At 47.6% G+C, this 20,448-nt stretch overlaps 1 protein-coding gene across 4 annotated transcripts in view; it reads left to right on the plus strand.

Moving 5' to 3' along the window:
- Positions 1-20,448, plus strand: part of SMOC1 (SPARC related modular calcium binding 1) — a 145,815-nt gene that overhangs the window by 91,339 nt on the left and 34,028 nt on the right. For 2 of the 4 annotated variants that reach the window (XM_047795013.1, XM_047795015.1), the window contains exons 5-7: positions 275-322; positions 15,791-15,847; positions 17,808-17,888. In XM_047795013.1, coding sequence (XP_047650969.1) covers positions 275-322; positions 15,791-15,847; positions 17,808-17,888 — 186 coding nt within the window. Of the gene's footprint in view, positions 1-274; positions 323-15,757; positions 15,848-17,807; positions 17,889-20,448 lie in introns of all 4 variants that reach the window. The other 2 variants (XM_047795011.1, XM_047795012.1) reach the window with 1 other exon arrangement.

Consider the following 20,448-nt stretch of genomic DNA (forward strand, 5'->3'; position numbering starts at 1 on the left):
AATTTTGTAAAAATCTGGTCAAAAACTCTTGCCAGGGTGCCTGGAAATCATGGTTCATCTCAACAGTGCTGTGATATCAGTGACATTGATGTTAAACAAACCCCACTCACATGTATGTACGCATTCGCTTTGTATATAATGTTCCTAGCTGTGTATACAATATGTGTATATACATAACCATATGCTCGTAACATCAGGCTTTACCAACTCTTTGAAAGAAACCAACCGCGATGCATTCTGAACGTCTGTGTTTTTGTTTCTCCTCTCACCCAAGGTTCGGTCACCGATAAGCCCGTGAGCCAGGGTAACTCAGGAAGGAAAGGTGAGTGGAGTTTCACGCTTTATCTAAATGTTCGCCTCTAAAGCCAGTCCAAGCAGGCATTCTTAGACAAGATCGAAGGACCCTGGGGTTAGAGCTAAAAAGTGCCCTGCAGAATATCCCCCTTCTTAGTTTGTGTTTCCTCCCAGAAGCCCAGGCGGCAAGTAAGGTGCACAGGGTGGCAGGGACCAAGCTCCCAGAATTTCGGAGAGGGATGAGCAAGTGCAGTGCACAGAGCTGGCAGGGACCCTGAGACGCTTGGTTCCTGGAAAGCTGTCAATCAGTTACCAGGAGAGCCAGCATTAAACAGAAAAGGACAACAACAAAAGTAGGTCTGCCCTGATTCTTTTATTTTGGAAACCCATCTAAGTATGTTTCCCCTCACCGATTCCCCTTGATAGTGGTTCTAGCACATCCAGATCCCCTTCACTAAGACTGGGATGGTTCATGGGCTTGGCAACCTGTGCAGCTGTTGCCTCGAAATTCTTAATTATTTTGCCATTGAACTTGGGTTTTGTAAGCACAGTCCAGGACAATGCAGTGCAGCACGTGTGTGAGCCAAAGAGACAGGTGTACTATGAGTACCTGCTGAGGCCTCCCTGGCAGATAACTTTTGTGATGCAGGCTACGGGGCTTCCATAGTACGCTTCAAGTTTTCATTTTTCATCGCCTAGCATGTTAAATGGCCAAGTAAAAAACACCATGACAAGTCAAGACATAGGCTGTGGAAGAGAGGACAAGACTTTATATTTGAGTGTCTTCCATAGCACTTTTCCCCTGCTTTTTGAACAGGAGCCTTTATGTTCTCATTTTGCTCTGGGCCCTGCAGATTACCCAGCTGGCCCCCACTGGGGCATTTGTCTGAATGCTGTTTAGTGGCCCAGCCACCCTGAGGAATGGGTCCCTGGGGTATGCTGACCATGCTCTCCAGTGTGGGAGACACTAAGATTCACTGCTTCTTACCTCCAGGACAGCAGACACATAGAGAGCTGATAGTTGCATGGGAAACAGGTGTCAATTTTATTTTATGGGCAAGCACTCCAGAATCCCCTTTCTTGGCTCTTGGGTAAAACCCAGACAAGAGACCTTGGCTGTGTTTGAGGCTTCCCACCTGAATCTGGGTTTTGGGAACTTCCTACTCATAAGAGTCCATGTGGAGAGCTGGATCTGCGAGGATCAGTGTGAGGCACACGGGCTTGTCCTACGCCTGTGGTCACGGGGAGACCAAGACGAGGCCTTGGACCTTGCCCCAGGTCCTTATTCTGTGGGAACCGGAAGAGGCCAAGTCACCCTGCCTGATGCAGGAGCTGAGAGTCTGGAGAACCTGCTCTCCCTGCAGGCAGGTGCTCCAAGAAGATGTGGAAGTGGAGCTTGGTTGATACCACTGCCAACTAGAAACCGTGGAGTAAGGGACCTAAAGGGCTGCTCCCTTTCCTGCTAGCAGGACCGAGTAAGTGGGTAAAAAGAAGGGAGCAAGTGCCTTTCCAGGCCCTTCCCAGCACAGGAGGAGACAGCCGTGAGTGTTGGTGGGAAGGCCGGAGAGGAGAGGAATGCTTCTTTCTGCAAGGACCTGAAATCATCCACACTGTGAGTGCCATGTGTCTGCCTCTAATTTACTGGGATCGGAAAAGCGAGCTGCCTTCAGCTTTGCTTGTCGCAACTTAAGTCGTCAGGAGCATTGCCCTTATTCCTGGGCATGAGGTCTGGGGGTAGGAAAAAAAAAGAGCAATCATGCAAAACGGACCACCCAGACTTTCCCCATCAAAGGGAACTGAGTTTGTGATGTTGAGTGAAGCACCGAGAAAGGCCAGCCCAAGGATTTGGGTTCTTATGCTGCATAGAGAAGTACTTGCCGGCTGTACTTTCCAGGTTGTTGTGGCTTTGGACCCTAACAGTGAGAACCGGACCTGCGGTCAGGGTGGGCTCTTGCTGATCCAGTTGGAAGAGGGCGGGGGTGGGGGACTGACTCCTCCAGGGACGATGTGGGGAGCAGGGGAGTAGTCTGAAGCCTGGTCACAGGGAATAAGTTGCCAGCAGTCCCCAGCTCGCTGCTCCCTTCCCTTGGTGCATCTCTTCCCAGATGGTTCTGCAGAAGCTTCCTTTTTGGTGCAAAGGCCCAGAGGGGTGGGGGAGGGTGGGAGAGGGTGGGGGAGATGCTAGGGCCCACTGGCCCTCGGACCCTTCATTTTTGCCCCGTGGCCTTTCTTCCTTCTACTTCGGGGGATCTGCATAGGTGCTGAATCTCTTTCTCTTTGTCTCCCGTGGGCAGTGCCATGAAAAGCAGGTTTGGGCCACCTGTAGGAAAGGCCACCTGAAGCCACACCTGCCCAGGAAGCTGGGGTTTGAATGGGGACAGGGTGCGAGAGGTTGTTCGTAATATCCTGTGTCGGCCCCGCCGAGGTCCCTCTTTCAGCTGCCACTTAAGAATGGAATGTGCTCCGGAGGGCAGCAGGTGGGTGGACAAAAGGCCCCTTGTCTGAGCTGGTGCCCACATGTGGGGTCTCAGAGAAGGCATCTCCCTAGGGCGGCCGCTCACAGCCTGAGACCTGCAGGAGGGGTGCTAGGCTGGGAGCGAGGAGCACTGCCAGAAAGGAGGTGAGGCCGGGGGCCTGGGGGTGGGGTGGGGGGGGGTGGTGGGGGAGCAGCGGTCCCTGCCCCTGCCTTCCCCACCCTCTTGCCTTTTTCAACACGCTCCACGGATAGGGCTTGGAGGGATCGGTTCTCTCTGCCTGGGAGGAATGAAAAGGCGTATTGTGCGATGGAGGGTCTGGTTGCCAGCCAGGAATCAGGCCCCCAAAGGATCGGAGGAGAATGGCCAAGCGGGAAGGGAGAAGGGGGAGGCCCAGGGAGATAGATAGCGGGAAGCAGGGAAGAGGGAGAGAGGCCAAGCGGGAGCAGGTCACAGCTGTCTGGGCCAGCAAGGAGGTCTGGGTTGCTCCCGCCCCTGGGTCCACAGGTGCGGGGCCCGAGGGGCGAAGTGGGGGAAGGAGGGAGGGAGGGAGGCCTGGTTATCTTACCCAGGCACACGTGCTCCGTGGCGGGAGGAGGGTCAGAACTTCAGACTATTTACTTAATCCCTTGGAATGTCCTTGCCCCACTCTGTTCTTTGGGCCCCTTGTGTTTCAGGGACTCCTTTATGGGCACATGTGTGGTAATTAACACATGCAGGGTAGGTCCCGGGCCATGTGTTTGAGTTTCAAATATCCATTGATCTGGGCCACTCCCATCCTGCCACTGCTCCCTCCTGCTCCTTCGGTCCTGGTCCTCACCCTTGGAGAGAGATGGAGGGGGCATGTGGGTGTTTTGAGGGACAGGAGGCACACGTGCATCCACATGTGTTTTATTGATGCTGCAGAGGAATATCAGACGAGAAGAAAGGACCCCCACAGACCCTTGAGCTCTGACAATCTGTTGTTAAAATAGTCGAAGGCTGTAGAAGTGGAGACAGAGAGAAAAGACTTTTTGGTTTTCATTGAAGTCGTTGGAAGAAAGGGGGCAGGAAGCAGAATGTGTTTAGAGATAGCGATTTTACCCCTAGCAGCTTTTCTTGGCTCACCAAGGCTTGTAGATTTTCCCAAGGTGCCTCTTTGGGGGTCTTGATGCTAATGAATGGGGGTGATCTGGTGAGTTTCCAGGATAACTGAACACCAAGTCAGGGACTGGTCCCAGGCTTCATTGCTTATGAGGTGCGGGAAGGAAGTTCTCAGCCTCCAGCGGGGTGTTGGTGGGGTGGTTGAAGAGCAATTAAATGGGAGAACTGTGGCCAGGAGCACTTGGACAATGATTTCTGGCAGCTCTCCAGGAGCTTTCGTTTTCTGAGCACCCAAGACCTTAGAGTTCCCGGGGTGATGCTTTGATAAATGGCAAATAAAAATGTAGGGTCATCAGAGTTTTCTGCAGTTTGCTCTTTTCCTACTTCTAAGAGACCTGGGAATGAGCAGTGTCAGGAAGATGAACGAAGAATAAAGGGAGTTCCTGCTGTGGCTCAGTGGTAATGAACCCAACTAGTATCCATGAGGACTCGGGTGCCACCCCTGGCCTCACTCAGTGGGGTAAGGATCCAGCGTTGCTGTGGCCATGGCGTAGGCTGGCAGCTGCATCTCTAATTTGACCCTTAGCCTGGGAACCTCCATATGCCTCATATGTGGCCCTAAAAAAGCAAAAAAAAAAAAAAAAAAGGTAGAAGAAGAAAAATATTAGCAAACAGCTTACATTTTCTTCATAGTCTTCTATATTTGTCAAACCAGTCTTTGAGAGAGGCAGAACTTTCCAAAACCCAACCTACCTTTAATTTGCAGAGGCTGCTTTTATCCCCCACCCCCCACCGCCTGGCTGCTCCATAGTGTGTGTTCCAAGTAAAGAGTGAGTCACAGTTATTTCTCCAAGGTCCTCTCTGGGTCTGTTTTTAGAATCCCTCATGGCGCCTGGCCTATAGGTTGGTGCCAGCTTGGATACCTTGTCATTCAAGTGATGGAGCAAGGCGCACACTCAGTCAGGGCTGAGGGATGCGCTTAGGGCAGGGGTGATGGACAGCAGGCCCCCAGATGAAGGGAACCATGTGGCTTCTAGCCTCCACCCTCATGGGGGCCTTAGCACATCGGAAGGAGGTTTACTTCAGTGGCCCCCAGTCTGGCTGAGCTGTGCAAGGCAGGCTCTCTCAGATCATTCTATACATAGATTATCACCCGTGTTCACATGACTTTAGCTCTTCCCAGCTACCTCTTTTTCCTCTTGCCCCATCACCGAGGGGGAAGCTGGATCCATAGTTGACCTGCCAGCATTGCTATCAGATGGCAAAGTTCGGATTACCTACCCACCTGGGCTGGATTTGAGTGGAGAAGAGCACTGATTACCTCTAGGGATGACCTCTGCTCACACTGGATTTCCCTGTGCAGAAGCAATCATTCTTGTATGCACCTGCTGAGACAAACTGTGTCTAAGAAGCTCTGAGCCCATGAGAGGCAGCTCTTTTCCTCTCTGTGTGCAGGTTGCCACCCTGGCCAAGCCGGGCATATCAGCTTATCAGCTTTGAGGAGCTCAGTTGCAGAAGGCGTAGGCATGAATGTGCTTGGGTGTTCACGCATGTACCGTTATCTCCCTTCAGTCCACAGTAGAATTAATTACTCCCCCAGGAGGGCTCCATTTACTCAGCTACCTTCCCTCCATCTCAGCCCCGATTCTGTGGTCTCCAAAAGAAAGTCTATGCATGGAGGTTAGTTAAATAAGAGCATGAATCCCTGTCATATCCTTATTTCCAAGGGCTGGAGAGGAAAGGGGGTTTAGTGATCTGGAAAAACCTTCAAGCCATAGATTCTAACGAGTCAGTGTGGTTGGTAACTGTTGTTTTCTACTTGGCTCTTTTATTCTTTCATTCAGTAAATATTTGTGGAGAGCTTAACGAAGTGCCAGCCTTGTTACGGTCACTGAGGACCCAGTGACAAGTGAAATGAAAAGGTCCCTCGCTGCGTGGAGCTCACGTTCTAGTGGTTCTTAGCTTCCTCTTGCAGAGCTTATCTTCAGGTGGAGGTGAAGCCAGAGAAGCAGGGGAGGGAAGGCAGGTGGCTTCTCCAAATCCTGGTCAGTAGCACCTACGGCCAGAGCCTCTAAGGACAGACTAGGGAGGAGGCTGCCTGGGGTGAGCATGGCCCACCAGCAAGTTCTCGATCCCACTACCTAGTATCTGTGGGGCAGGACCCTTGAAGTCTTGACAAGACAGTCCAGAGCTTGTCAGGCCACTGAGAATACGTTCGTTTGCTCATTGTTCCTTGACAGAATGGGTTCAGTTCCAGGCGTGACACGGCAAGCTGGGGGGAGGCAGGAATTTCAACCTGTGGGTGTAAAGGCCTGGGGGCCATATCTGAACTACTTGTCTCCAGCTCCAAGTGCCACGTAGCTCCTATGATAAAAGCTGAGAATTGTTACTCTCTGGTCCTATTGCATCAACAGGCTGCTTATTCTAAAATTTATAGGAGAAGGCAATGAAACTAGAGTAGTGAAAACAATAGTTTTTTTCATTTGAAAAAATTTAATTGAGGAGTTCCTGTTGTGTCTCAGCGGTCATGAGCCCGACTAGTATTCATGAGGATCTGGGTTCAATCCCTGGCCTCACTCAGTGGGTTAAGGATCCCGCATTGCTGTGAGCTGTGGTGTAGGTTGCAGATGCAGCTTGGATCCTGAGTGGCTGTGGTGTAGGCTGGCGGCTGCAGCTCTGATTTGACCCCTAGTCTGGGAACTTCCATATGCCGCAGGTGTGGCCATAAAAAAGAAAAATAATTAATTGATGTATAGTTGATTTACAAGACTGTGATAATTTCTGCAGTATGGCAAAGCGATTCAGTTATACACATGCACATATCCATCCTTTTTCCAGATTCTTTTCCCATATAGGTTGTCACAGAATATTAAGTACAGTTCCCTGTGCCCTGCAGTAGGTTCCTATTGTCCATTCATTCCATATACAAAAGTGTGCAAAGAAAAAGTGGGAGGAATGACTCTATCTGATTTGTTGTTGTTGTTGTTGTTGTTGTTGTTGTTATTTCTTGGGCCGCTCCCTCGGCATATGGAGGTTCCCAGGCTAGGGGTCCAATCGGAGCTGTAGCCACCGGCCTACGCCAGAGCCACAGCAACGCGGGATCCGAGCCGCGTCTGCAACCTACACCACAGCTCACGGCAACGCTGGATCGTTAACCCACTGAGCAAGGCCAGGGACCGAACCCGCAACCTCATGGTTCCTAGTCGGATTCGTTAACCACTGCGCCACGACGGGAACTCCTATCTGATTTTTTTAAACCAAGAAATCTTTAATGTTTGGCTCCCTTTATGACCCTTTATGAATTTTCAATCCATGCTTCCTTTTGATCACCTGAACAAGTGTGATGACTCCCTATTTTCAAAATGTTTATTTTATTTCCTTTTTTAAAAAATGATTTAACTGTTTCAGAGTGGCTTTAGGTTCACAGCAAAATTAAGGGGAAGGTAGAGAGCTTTTCCATATGCCTCCTGCCCCCACACATGTGCAGTCTCCCCCATTATCAACATCCTCCACCAGAGTGGGTACCATTATTACAATGGATGTACCTACACTGACACCTTATTATCACCCAGGGTCCTCGGTTTATCTTAGGGTTCACTCTTGGTGTTGTACACTCTAAAGGAATAGACATATGTACAATGATAGGTATTCACCAATATAACACAAGTATTTTCACCATCCTATTGGAGTATTGGCATGGAGATCAATGGAGCAGAATAGAGAACCCAGAAATAGGCCTGAACAAGCATGGCAAACTGATTTTTGACAAAGGGGCAAAAGCAATTCAGTGGAAGAAAGACAGTCCTTTCAACAAATGGTGCCACAGCAATCGGCCATCCATAGACAAAAACAAAAATAAAAACAACTCCCCCAGACTCTCAACCTAAATCTCGCACCTTATACCAAAATTAACTCAAAATGGATCTTGGGCTTATATAAAATCGAAAACTATTAAAACTTCTATAGGAGAAAATCTTCAGAACATATAGCCAGGTGAACCTCGAGGTCTGGTGTCTCAAAACACCAAACACATGACCCAGAAATTTTAAAAATTGATAAATTGGACTTGACAAACTTAAAAACTTGCTCTTCAAAACATACTTTTAAGAGAATTAAAAAACTAAAGACTAGGAGAAAATACTTAGAAACCGCCTGACCACAGGGCATATCTGGAACCTAGAGAGGGCTAAAAAACTTAGTTGAAAAACGATTCAACTCTTAAATGGGCAAAATACATGACTAAACATTTCACGAAAGCACATACGCAGAGGGCCAGTAAACACACAGAAAGATGTCTCATATCCATAGCTATAAAAAAGTGCAAATTAAGACCATGATACAATATCACTACACATCTATTAGAAGAGCTAAAATGAAAATAGTGACAATACCAAATGTTAATGAGGCTGCAGAGAAACTGGGTCTTTCGCGTATTGTTGGTAAGAATGTAAACGATACAGCCACTCTGGAAAATACTTTGGAACTTTCATAAAAACCTAAGCAACAAAATATATGCTTACCATGTAATCTAGCAGTTGCAACCTGAGCACTTACTCCAGAGAAATGAAAATTTATGTCCACATGAAAACCTGTGCACAGATCGTCACAGCAGCTTTATATTAATAGCCAAGGGTGGAAACAACCCACGTGTCCTTCTCTGGGTGAACTAGACTGAGGTTCACCCATGAACTACTACTCAGTAATGCAAAGGAACGCACTGTTGATGCAAGCAGCAAGACCTTGGATAGATTTCAAGGGCATTCTGTAAAGTGATAAAGTCCAGCCTCCAAATGATTCTGTTTATATAACATTCTGGAAACGACGAGATTATAGAGATAGAGAAAGGATTCACGGTTGCCAGGAGTACGAGATGGGGTGGAGGAGGGGATGATGAAAGGGCAGCATACAGGGGAGCTCTGTGGTGATGGACTAGTTCTCTCTTTTGATTGTGGTGGTGATAGCACAAATCTGCACAGGGGAAAAGTTGCATAGAACTGCACATCCCCACCCAGCCACACACAAACAAATGAGTACCTGTAAAACTGGTGGAATGTGAATAAGGTCCGTGGGCTATACCAATGTCACTTGCCTGATTTTGAAATTGTGCTCTAAGGATTGGATCTCTATCATGATGTTGACCATAAGGATGCTGGTTACCACTGGGGGAAACTGGGAGAAGGGTAGATGGGACCTCTCTCTCTTATTTTTGTAACTTCCTGATGCAAAATCATTTCTATAATCATGAAGAGTTAAAAAATGAGCCTGGGTGAACCCAGCCCTGAACCAACTCTGCTGCCGCTGGTGGCACTTCTTCCCCTTGTTTCCTGCCCCATCATCATCATCCCCCCTCCCCTGCCCCACTTCCACCTCTGGTTTATCTTTTTCGCTAGCCTCGTGTTTCTGTTCTTGGGAACGTGGAGCTTGACTCTATGGGGAACTGCTTGCAAAAAGACAGCTTTAAGCCTGTTTTCACTTGTTTGGGGAGGGAGTGTGCAGGTGGGTAGACAGAATGTAAAACATTGATCCCTTGCTCTGGAAAGGACCCTAAGTACTCAGGTATCTTCAGATCTCAAAGGTCAGACTCGGGACAGTACGTTTCTGAGGCTTGTTGGTCATGGGACATGCATGGAAAAGTTGAAGTTAACTAACTTTCCATCCTCCTGGTATGATTCTGGCCAGGCTCTTAAGGGACTTTTGCAAACAGGCACTGTTGTCTCCCTGTGATGCCTGGAATAAGACATCTTGGCTTTCACCCTGGGTCCCTGAGTCAGCCTGCTGAGGTGGGGGATGATGGCTCTGGCATAAATGTGGTCCCTTCAAAAGCAAGAACCTTCCAGCACTTCTGCTAGGCTGAAGCTTATCTCCATGTCTCTGTAAAAGATGGCCAGTGGCAGCCTAAATGAATACAAGAGGGAGGTTGACCAGTGATGGACGTGGTTTGGGCAGGGCCCAAGATTCGAAGGGGATGTGGGATCATTGAGAGACCTTCCGTGTCTCAGGATGGGGTGTGGGGGATGGTTTCTTTTTCTCTCATTCTCTAAGACTCCTCAGTCTCCGAGACCCCAAGAGATGCCATTAATACAGATTCCTCCTCTGGCCCCTTTGACACATTTGCTTTTGAAGGACCTGGAAGAGAAAAGTCTTTGTGTGTGTTCAGAATAAACTCATTGTACACCCAAACAATTAACTCCTCAATGGACTTGCCAGCCTCTTGAAAGGCCCGGCCCTGCTTCCTTGGGCCTCTTGGACTCTATTCAGTCCCTTAAGCGCACCAATGTTTTTGGGGTTTTGTTTTGTTATTCTGAAAAGTCTTTCCCTGAGAACAGTCAGAGCGGATCAACATTGTCCTCCGCCCGGCATTTATCTCCACTCGCCAGCGAACGTCAATCAGGAATCAAAAAGCCAAACAGAGGAGGCTTTGAACGGTGTCATCGGGGGTCGAGGTGACTTCCAGCTGTCTGTGCGTGGGCCAGGCCTTCTCGCAGGGCAAGGAATTGTGCTGTCACACAAACCCACTGTCTGTATAGACTCGCAGAGCCCGTGCGGGGGCTGCACCTGCAAGGCCCAGGTGCGGTTGGCGGCTGGGGTATCTGGGAAGGCCAGACACTGCCGGGGCCCTGGCCTGGGCAGTTTCCAAAGCTACTCACTACCTCTGGGGCCTTGAGCGAGTCGCTTTCTTGCACCGAAACTCAGTCTCTTTTTATCTTCCTCCACCCTGGCCAGTGGTGAGAACAGATGAGAAAAGCCACCTGCCAGAACCTTGGAGTGTTGCAAAATGTGGTAACGCTTACTGTTGAGCTTGACATCATCCTTGAGAAATGTTCTCAGGTTTGCCTTATTATTTTTTTTTTTAAATGTCTCCTAATTTGCTTTTTTTTTTCTCCCTGTAAGAGAAATGATCACCTTGGAACTGGCTTTTTTCAGTGTCCTCTCTTCTGCTCGGTTTGGAAGGGTATGGTGGTATCAAAGAGCAATAAAGTCTTACTATTTGAGATCCCAAAGAATCACCGAGCGTAAGTGTACATGCACATGAAATCATCATGTGCAGACGAATAAACTGAGATGATTTATCTGTGATGACTTTGGCACTCCCTTCCCGCTTTGTTTTTAAAGCTTTATTAAAGTATAATTACACACCATAAAATTCACCCATTGTTAATGCAAAATTCAGTGAATTTAGTACATTTAGAGAGATGTGCACCTATTACTAGAGAACATTTCCATCACCGCCGAAAGAAACCTTGTACTGATCTGTAGTCACACTCGACTCTCTCCTCCAGGCAATCACATATCCGCTTTCTATCTATAGGTTTACCTTTATTAGGCATTTCCTTTAAATGGAATCATACAATATGTAGTATTTGCACACGGCTTTTTTCGTTTAGTATAAATGTACTTTGTTTTTTATTTTGAAAACTGTAGAAATTTAATTCTGCAAGTTTGGTTTTTAAAAGTAGCAGTTGAGGAGTTCCCGTCATGGTGCAGCAATGATGAATCCAGCTAGGAACCAGGAGGTTGAGGGTTCAATCCCAGGCCTCACTCAATGGATTAAGGATTGGGCATTGCCATGAGCTGTGGTGTAGGTTGCAGATGCGGCTCGGATCTGGCATTGCTGTGGCTGTGGCATAGGCTGGCAGCCGTAGTTCTGATTTGACCCCTAGCCTGGGAACCTCCATATGCCGCGGGCGTGGCCCTAAAAAGCAATAAATAATAAATAAATAAATAAATAAATGTAAGCAGATGGGAAATCTTTGCAAATAAAGCAACTGAAAAGGGATTAATCTTCAAAATGTACAAACATCTCATGGAGCTTTATATCAAAAAACAAAACAAAACAAAAAACCCATCAAAAAATGGGCAGAAGTTCTAAAATATATTTCTCCAAAGAAGACAGATGGCCAAAAAACACATGAAAAGATGCTCAACACCACTAACTATTGAAAAATGCAAGTCGAAACTACAATGAGGTATCACCTCACACTGGTCAAATAGCCATCATCAAAAAGTCTACAAACAATAATTGCTGGAGAGGGTGTGGTGAAAAGGCAACCCTCCTACACTGTTGGTGGGAATATAATCTGGCACAACCACTGTGGAGAACGGTACCATATGATCCAGCAATCCCACTCCTGGGCATATATCCAGAAGAAATCATACATGCACCCCACTGTTCACTGGAGCACTATTTACAATACCCAAGACATGAAAACAACCTAAATGTCCATTGACAGAGGAATGGATGAAGAAGTTGTGGTACAGATATGCAATGGAATATTATTCAGCCATAAAAAATAATGAAATAGTGCCATTTGCAGCAACATGATTGGACCTGGATGTTATCATACTGAGTGAAGTTAAGTCAGACAAAGACAAATATATGATGTCACTAATAAAAATAGCACAAAAGAACTTATTTACAAAACAGAATTCAAAACCAATCTTTTGGTTACCATAGGGGAATCTGTTGTGGAGCAGGAGAGGGAAGAATCGGGAGAGTGAGAATAACATATGCACATTACTGTATAAAGTGGATGATTGATGAGAACCTGCTGTATAGCATAGGAAAATCCACTCAATAGTTTGTGGTTGCCTATATGATCTATTTATATATATGACTGATTCACTTTGCTGTGCACCTGAAACTGATACAGCATTGTAAGTTAACTATACTCCAATAAAAAAAAGAGAAAGCAGTTGGGTAAGATGATTTAGCTCTCATGGTATCATGGCTTCTTTAAGAGACCTTTAAAGTCTTACAGCTACAGAGTCCTGAGGCTGGCGAGGCAGCCAGCCTTCATTTTGGAAGAGGATGTCATTGCCCAGGGAAGAAAATTGAGGGGTTCAGGTTACCCAATGGATGTAGAGCCAGGATCTGGAGTGACCCCGCTGGAGATGGGATGGCCAGGGGCACATAGGGAAGCTTTCTTCTCTCCCCAAGGCCCCAGGGCTTGCCAGGCTGTGGGTCTGATGTGGACCTTGGACCCAGGCCTTGGACCTGTGTTTGGTTGAAGGATGCGCTTGTTTGCTGGCTTGGATGCCAGATGCCCAGGTGCCCGGAGATGGTGGTCAGAGGGTCCTGTTGGCTTTGGCTTGGCTTCCCATCCTCGGGGCAGGCTGGATTTCACAGGTGGCTCTCCTGGCAACAGGGCACCTTGTCTTTCCTCACTTCATAAAGATTTCCATCTAGGGCCTCCATGGTGGCAGTGCAGCTGACTGTCTTCACCCTTGGTGACCCTGCCCTGCAGGAGGACCACTCCCCACACGTGGCTTCATGCTCTGTGGGCTTCTGGGCCTGCATCTGGGCAGTCGTGGAGGCCTTCACCTTCCCTGGGGAGACTGGAGACCCTCCTTCCTCTCCTGAAGCAGCAGGCTTCTTACTGATTGCTCGACCAGATGGGCATTCCCGGACTCTCGTGAGGATGATGCGAGAAACAATATTTTCTGTTGTTCTCCTCTAGAGAGAGATATAGCCCTTGGAGTAAGGGAGGAATTTAATTGAATGTTAAAATATCACATAAGCCATTTTGTACTTGGCTTGTCACCGTTGTCCCTCTGGGAACGTTTGATTTCTCACTTTCCCTTTGTTACCTTTAAGACTCCTGAAATGAAGGCACCCCATGTGGAGGGGCTGAGCACACCGTGCTGGGCTATTTAGACTGTGAACTCTGCATCCAGCAGGAGCAACCAAATGTGCACTGCAGCTGCCAAAAGACTTCATTCAGTGGTTTGATGAATTCAATGGAAAGAGGTGTTAATAGAGTTGGGGAAGTGATGCTATTTTTAAAAAATGACATTGTGTGGCTCTGCTCTGTGTTTATTCTCCCTCAATGACTTCCAGATCAAACTTACACAGTTTGACATCAAACGATGGCTGTTCGGGACTCCAGTTCGAGGCACATAAGATATTCAGCTTCGTTGCTCCTCTTCTCCTGCCACGTCTCATTTCTGGGGATGCTTGTAGTATGGTTCAGCATCTCTTTTGCCCTGGTGGGAGTTGGGTCTTGTGTTAGTTAGCACATAAGAATAATAGCAGGATCAGGCATCACACTACTGTCAGGTTGCTGGCCTCAGCCTCCAGCAAAACTTAGGGTCTCCATAGTTCTTGAATCTTAAGATCCCAAGGGTGGGGTGTTGGCAAAGAAAAGGATCCAGCCTCTGTGTTCTTCCTCCCACCCTGATAAGATGCAGGGAAGTCAGCCAAGAGTTCTGGGAGCTCCAAACGGTGGAGGTGGTGATTATTGATGATCTGACTGGCTACACAGACTCTATGAGGACTTGCATTCTCCAGAAATAGTTAACGCTCGGAGAATATAGTGTTCAGCTCTTAAAAGACCTCTGGGGGTCTGGCGGGGCGGGGACAGTGGAAGGGATTGCGTAACCACAGCGGCTGAGACCGCAGAGCTCCCCATCCCCCTCCTAGGGGGAAAAAAACCCCTTCTTGGAACTATGCATTCTCAATGCAGGTAAAGATACCTGCTCCCAGCTTTTAACAAGGAGGTGAAAATTGCTTCTTGGGGGCACAAAAGAACTCTTGCTCTTTTTACATATAAAGCACAGAGGTGCTTACAATATATAAAGAGATATGCAGTGTATCTTTGTTACTAGCATCTTGTTAGGAAAGTGATTAGGGGAAAAAATGTCCAAAAATACTCACTGGGTGGGCAATCATTTTTTAAAAAGATGAGACACACTGTTCTAAATTAAGCTTTGGGGAGTCCGAATGAATATGATTCAGAGCCCCAAAAGGTAAATAAAGTCCACACCGACTCCGACCTGCAGAGGGCTGCTTTGCAGGGAGAGCTGCCAACACTACCAGGACGGTAAGGGTTAGGACTCTCTTACTGAGAAATCCCTGCTCCTACCTCCTGTGGTGGAAATTTCAAAGCAAATCAGGGTGCAGTTACTCATGTTCTTCCCATTTTGTCTGCCCCCACCTCTCCTTGGGGATGAGGGTGCCTGCTGTTTCATAGTTTAAAGTGTTCTAAGGATTCCCACTTCTTTAAAATTGTTGTTTGTTTTTCAATTTAAAAATTGTTTCAAATTTATTTTTCATTTTTATTTTTTTATGGATTCTCAATTCTTCTCAGTTCAGCATGCTGGAGAGAGGATGGTCCTTCCTGCCGTCGCATCATTTTGTTTTCGTTTTTTGCTTTTTAGGGCTGCACCCGAGGCATATGGAAGTTCCCAGGCTAGGGGTGGAATTAGTGCTGCAGCTGCCAGCCTGCACCACAGCTCACGGCAACACTGGATCCGAGCCACGTCTGTGACCCCCACCACAGCTGATGGCAACACTGGATCGTTTAACCCACTGAGTGAGGCCAGGGGTCAAACCCACATCCTCATGGATACTAGTCGGATTCGTTACCACTGAGCTACAATGGGAAGGTTTCGCCTTGTTTTTTAGGTGAGGATGGAGAAGTAGCTAGGAGTTAGGGAGGGAATAGTACCATGGTCTCTGGTTTTCCTTAAGCTCTTCAGTAAGAGCCACTAGAAAAGTACTGGGCTGGCACCTTTCCCAGGAGGGTAGGATGGCGCTGGGGACCTCAGAGCCTGATGCTGCAGGCGTGCCGACATCACCTTACAGGCCTCGAGGCTGCGGGGGAGGTGGCCCGCCCAGCTTTCCTGGGACAAGAACAAAGGCCGACAGAGTCATGCAGGTCCTCTCCGAGTTAAGAGAAGGATCATCCAGAACCCTGACCACTTGGCTCCCTTCCCGAGAATGGCGAGAACACACCTGGATGTGTCGTACCGTTGGTGTCGCTCTGTGATTCTCTCTTCCTTCTTGTTCTTTTCTTCTTTCTTTACTTTCTCTTCGGTCTGTTCACTGGGACTTGGCCGGGCCATGTGCAAACCCCAACCATTCAACAGTGCTGGAGAGTAGATAGTATTTACCTCAATAATGGTAGTCTCTTTTCGATTCTTTCTAACTCTCAATTCAGATGACGGGTCTAAGCCGACACCCACGATGGAGACCCAGCCGGTATTCGATGGAGATGGTAAGCCCTTATCTTACTTCGGGTTTGAATTCTCCCGCCCGCTTTCAGAGCTGGGGAGGGTCTTTCCTTCGGATGTTTGTTTAAGCTTTACTATGATTATTTTTTTCTTTTTTTAATTTCAATTTTCCCAGTATAAGCTGGGTTGTTTTAACCTTTGAAAAAATGCAAACCCTCCCGGGAACTAGTACACCCTCCATTTCTGGAAGGGTCCTCTGTTCTCACCCGGCCTCCTGCCTGGCTGCTAATGTCCAACAATAACACAGCCTGGATGGACCTTGCAAGCTGCCAAGGCCAAGGAGCCATGGCTGAGAAAGGCAGTCAGGCCGGCAACATCCCTTTTCTAAACGAATCAGCACGTATGAGGTCCTGGAGCTCTCTGTGCCCCGCATCGTGCGAGACCTCTGGGGGATGAAGGAGAAAAGCCTTTGCCGTCAAGAGAGCGGCAGCTCCTGGAGAGCTTGATGGATGAAACTGTATGGTCTCATTTTTTTTTTTTTTTGTAATAGACATTAAGGAAGAAAGAGATCACAGTGGTCTGAGAGAAGATTCTGTGGAGAGAGGGAACTTGAGCTGGATCTTGAAAATGAGGGAAAGGAGTCAGGATGTCTCAGGCAAGGGGACTGGCGTGGACAAAGGAGGAAATAGGGTAGAGGGGCCGTGCAGTGAGGAAAATAGCAGGAAAGAGCCTGGTGAGGAGAACTGGTTTGGCTGAGTCACAGGGATCTTGAGAATTGGGTCCAGACATGTGGGAGAGGAGAAATTCTAGGTCAGGAGGAATAGCGGTGCTTAGTGGCCAAACGGAGGCTGGGTATCTCTGGAGGGAAGAGGAGTGGACAGGAGGAGCTTGGCTGCAGAAGGCGGACTTCCACTGGAATTTGAGCGCCTACATCCCTCAGTGTGCTTTGCTAAGGACTCCAGGTTCCCATGAGGAGGAGCAGAAAGTGTGGCAGGTTGCAGTTTCTAGAGAGTCCGACAACAAGGCTTGTGCTCAGTGCAGTATCCAGCAGGCTGTTAGCCATTTTCAGCCGAGTATATCCATACCTGGATCCTAAGATGGGGCAGTGAGACCGAGGCGGAGAAAGAAATGATGCCCCTGGTTGGTACAGTGGCTGTGGCTGTCCCTAGCCCAAGCTAAGCTCGAGATAGAAATGTGAGCTATCCTTTGCAGCTGGTCATGGAGTGGAACATATGATTACAAGTTCAGACATTTCTGTGATCCACACATATCCTAGGTCATTGGCGGGTCTGGGATCCTGGAGGATGAGGTGGATAAAGGAAAGCATTTCAGTTGGGAAGACCTTCCGGGCGCCCTCCCTGCAGGTCCTGTCACTCGGCAGCGTGTTCAGGGTTGTCCTCAGATTTCCACCGCACCTGTCCACTGGGTGACCCAAGCACTGGAGAGCCTGGAGGCACCTGGAGCTCCCTGGATGGAGAAATTCAGCCTCTCTTGGATGAGAAACCATTAGAAAGGGGTTTGAAGTACATATTTGATCCATTCCTTTCTTCCTCATGTGGATCAGAGTCTCAGCAAGCTAAAATCTGTTGTGGCTCAACTGTTTTCCTCCGAAATGGTCTCTGCGGTTTGTTTGGCGTGCATTTGTTGATTTATCCCCTTTAAATCTTCTTCCAGGGAGGCAGCTGAGAGAGACTTGGCTTGGCCCATGTTCCTCACCTCCTGGGATAATATTTTTATTCCTGGATGGAGTGGCTAAGCGCCTCTGGACTCTGCCCACTCTGCCTCCAGCTCAGGAGGCCCTGATTGGCTCCTATGAGCTGATGGGGAGAGGAGCTTCCATAGTGAGCAAGCGAGAAGGCGTTGGGATAAAGTGGATAAAGAATGAGGGCAATGGCTCAAGCCTCGATGCCTCTGGCTTTTAAGAAAGCCATTAAAAGTCTAGGGGTTACACTCCAAGTTTATACTCTCTTTGCTCAGAGTTTATTCTCTCTCTTTTTTTCCCAGAAATCACAGCGCCCACTCTCTGGATTAAACATTTGGTGATCAAGGACTCCAAACTGAACAACAGCAACATAAGAAATTCAGGTAAATAATCTGCCTCAGATGATGGACACATGTGTCCAGGGGTGCCATGTGATTGCTCCATGGCTATCACCGTGTGGACTTGGGCAAGTCATTTCACCAGTTTGGTCCTCAGTCTCTCCCATGGCTATAAAATGAGATGAGATGAGTTAATCCCTTCCAACTTTAATTCTCTTCAATTCATAGCTCAGGGATCATCTTTCATGAGTAGTTGATCTTTTTAGCTAAAAAAAAAAAACATTGACTGTATGGCTTAATATTTTAATTGTCTTTCTATGTGTCATGCAGAAGAATTTGGAAGAAGAATGGCTGGACATAGAGAAGTTGGATTTCAGACCTTAAGAGTCCTGGATCTATATGTTTTTAAGGTTCTATGTAGCTGCTTACAGTCATGTCTTTTCTAGTCTGATCTTTTGAGGATCTTGTCAGTGTTTAGGTTTTGGTACTGGCTGAACCCTTATAGAAAGGTGGTGATTTCTGAAGAGTAATCAGATTTGTGGGGGTTATTTGAAGAGTTCATTTACCACTAATGAAGCCCAAAGTTGATAAAGTTCATTTACCATCAATAAAGACCAGATGTGCATCAACAGGAAAATGTTAACAGGAATTCCCTGGTGGCCTGGCAGTTAAGGATCCAGCGTTGTCTCTGCTGCAGCTTGAGTTCAATCCCTGGCCTGGGAAGTGTCCACATACCACGGGCATGGCAAAAAAAAAAAAAAAAAGTATGTTTTAACAGATCCAATCTGTATCTCTCTCATGGGAGAATCATGCTTCTTTCAGCCTCTGACTTCCTTGTGAGAAATGCCACTTGGCCTAATTTATCCCTGGTTGTTGACTTTAGCCGTATCATCTTTTCCTGATAGAGAGCAAGGATGGCAAGCTAAGGATACATCCCTTTCAACTCGTGGGTGGAGTTTTGCCTGGACCATTAATGAATGAATGTGCTGTCCTTGGCCTCCTCCTGGTTTATTTATGTAGTGTGCCAGCTCAATCCTAAAGGTCATGGGGACTGGTGTTCCTGGGATGGTTTAGACCCTGAGATGAAGCCGCACAGCACTGGTTCATTTCCTCTGTGACTTGGGCTGGTCTGCATCTCAGCATGGGTCTGGTTCCCTGTTGGGTAAAAGCTGGAAGAAGTGTAAGATTCCCGGGGTGGGAAGGAGGCCACGTGAAGTCCCGTGGGCCAGAGTCTTTGATAGAACAGTGTCGTGGTTAAAGCACGGGCTTTGGAATCAGTGTACCTGGGCTCGCTTTCTGGCTCCAACACTTAGTCAGTGTGATTCAGTCAAGTTAAATGCCCCCCAACCCCGGAGCCTCAGTTCTCAGCTGGGATCACAATCTCTTCCTTTAAGAACAGTGAGTAAAAGTCAACTGAGTTAATGTCTGTTTAACGGATGCCTGGCTGAGTGCTAAATAGTAAGTGCGTGATAAATTGTAACTACAGTTGACTTAGCATCATCATCCTCATTGGTGGGAAACAGGAATATTAATGACACTGCGCACAGTCACAGTTCTTCAATCAGGACTTTGTTGTTACTCTAAGCAAAAGCATCTGTTAGGAAGCTTCTTCTCAGAACCTTCGTCCACCCCTCCCTCACTGTTAGGCCAGTACGGTAAGCCAGAGAGAAGTGGTTTTGGCGCCTGTGGTCACTGGAAGTGATCTCTGCAAAAAGTCCCTGCATTCCCTGAGCCCCCAGCAGGGCTGCAAAGCCCCATATGAGGCTCAATTCTCATTCAGTGACCAAAGGGTACCCAGGAGGGCAAGCTCTCTCTGAAATTAGGTAGCACCTTTTACCTGAAATATTCCTTTGACATTTAGCAATGGTTTCCATGAATTTTTTTCGTCTCCCAAGTGGTTAATGTCTCTGCCTAGGTTATCCTCTGGGAAGGAACGCTTTATTACCGGTCTATTAGAGAATCTGGCTCAAATGCGTTTGCTTCAGGGAAGGATGGAGGAGAAAAGCTCATCATCAGGAAAGTCAGACTCATCAGTGTCATCATAGCTAGTCTGTGTCAGCTATGTGTTACCTCATTTGAGCCTCCGCGTTCTTAGTTCTTAGTTAAAGTCATGAGTGCCTTGCAGGGTTTTTCTGAGAATTCAGCAATATACATAAAATGCCGGGCACAGAGTGGCTGCCCATGAATTATTTTTACAAACTGGATGGAATACCTTTATGTGCCGTGCTAGCTCCTTTTCACATGATCTCACTTGGTTTGAGAAGTCAGGTAGACTGGAATGATAGTTAGTTCTGGTCCCTACCGGGGCCCCTGGGTCAGGTCCCTGGGATGGTTTCCCATTAAGTTTGATGAAAGATTCTGGGTCCACATGGGCTTCTGCCCGCACTTGTGGGAGGTTGGAGTGGAACTCTGAGAGCAGGCTCAGTAAGAGGCCTTCTCAGCGCTCTCTCTCTCTTTGTCTGTCTGTCTCAGAGAAAAAAGGCCATCCCAGTTTCTTTTACACCCCAAACATCCTTCTTTCACACTCAGACCCTGTGACGCCAGGTTTGTTTTCTGGCCTAAGGACTGTTGACGTTGGAAAGGTTCCACTGGGCAGCTGAAATTT

This window comes from Phacochoerus africanus, chromosome 9 (genome assembly GCF_016906955.1).
Source record: "Phacochoerus africanus isolate WHEZ1 chromosome 9, ROS_Pafr_v1, whole genome shotgun sequence".
Lineage (NCBI taxonomy): Eukaryota > Metazoa > Chordata > Mammalia > Artiodactyla > Suidae > Phacochoerus > Phacochoerus africanus.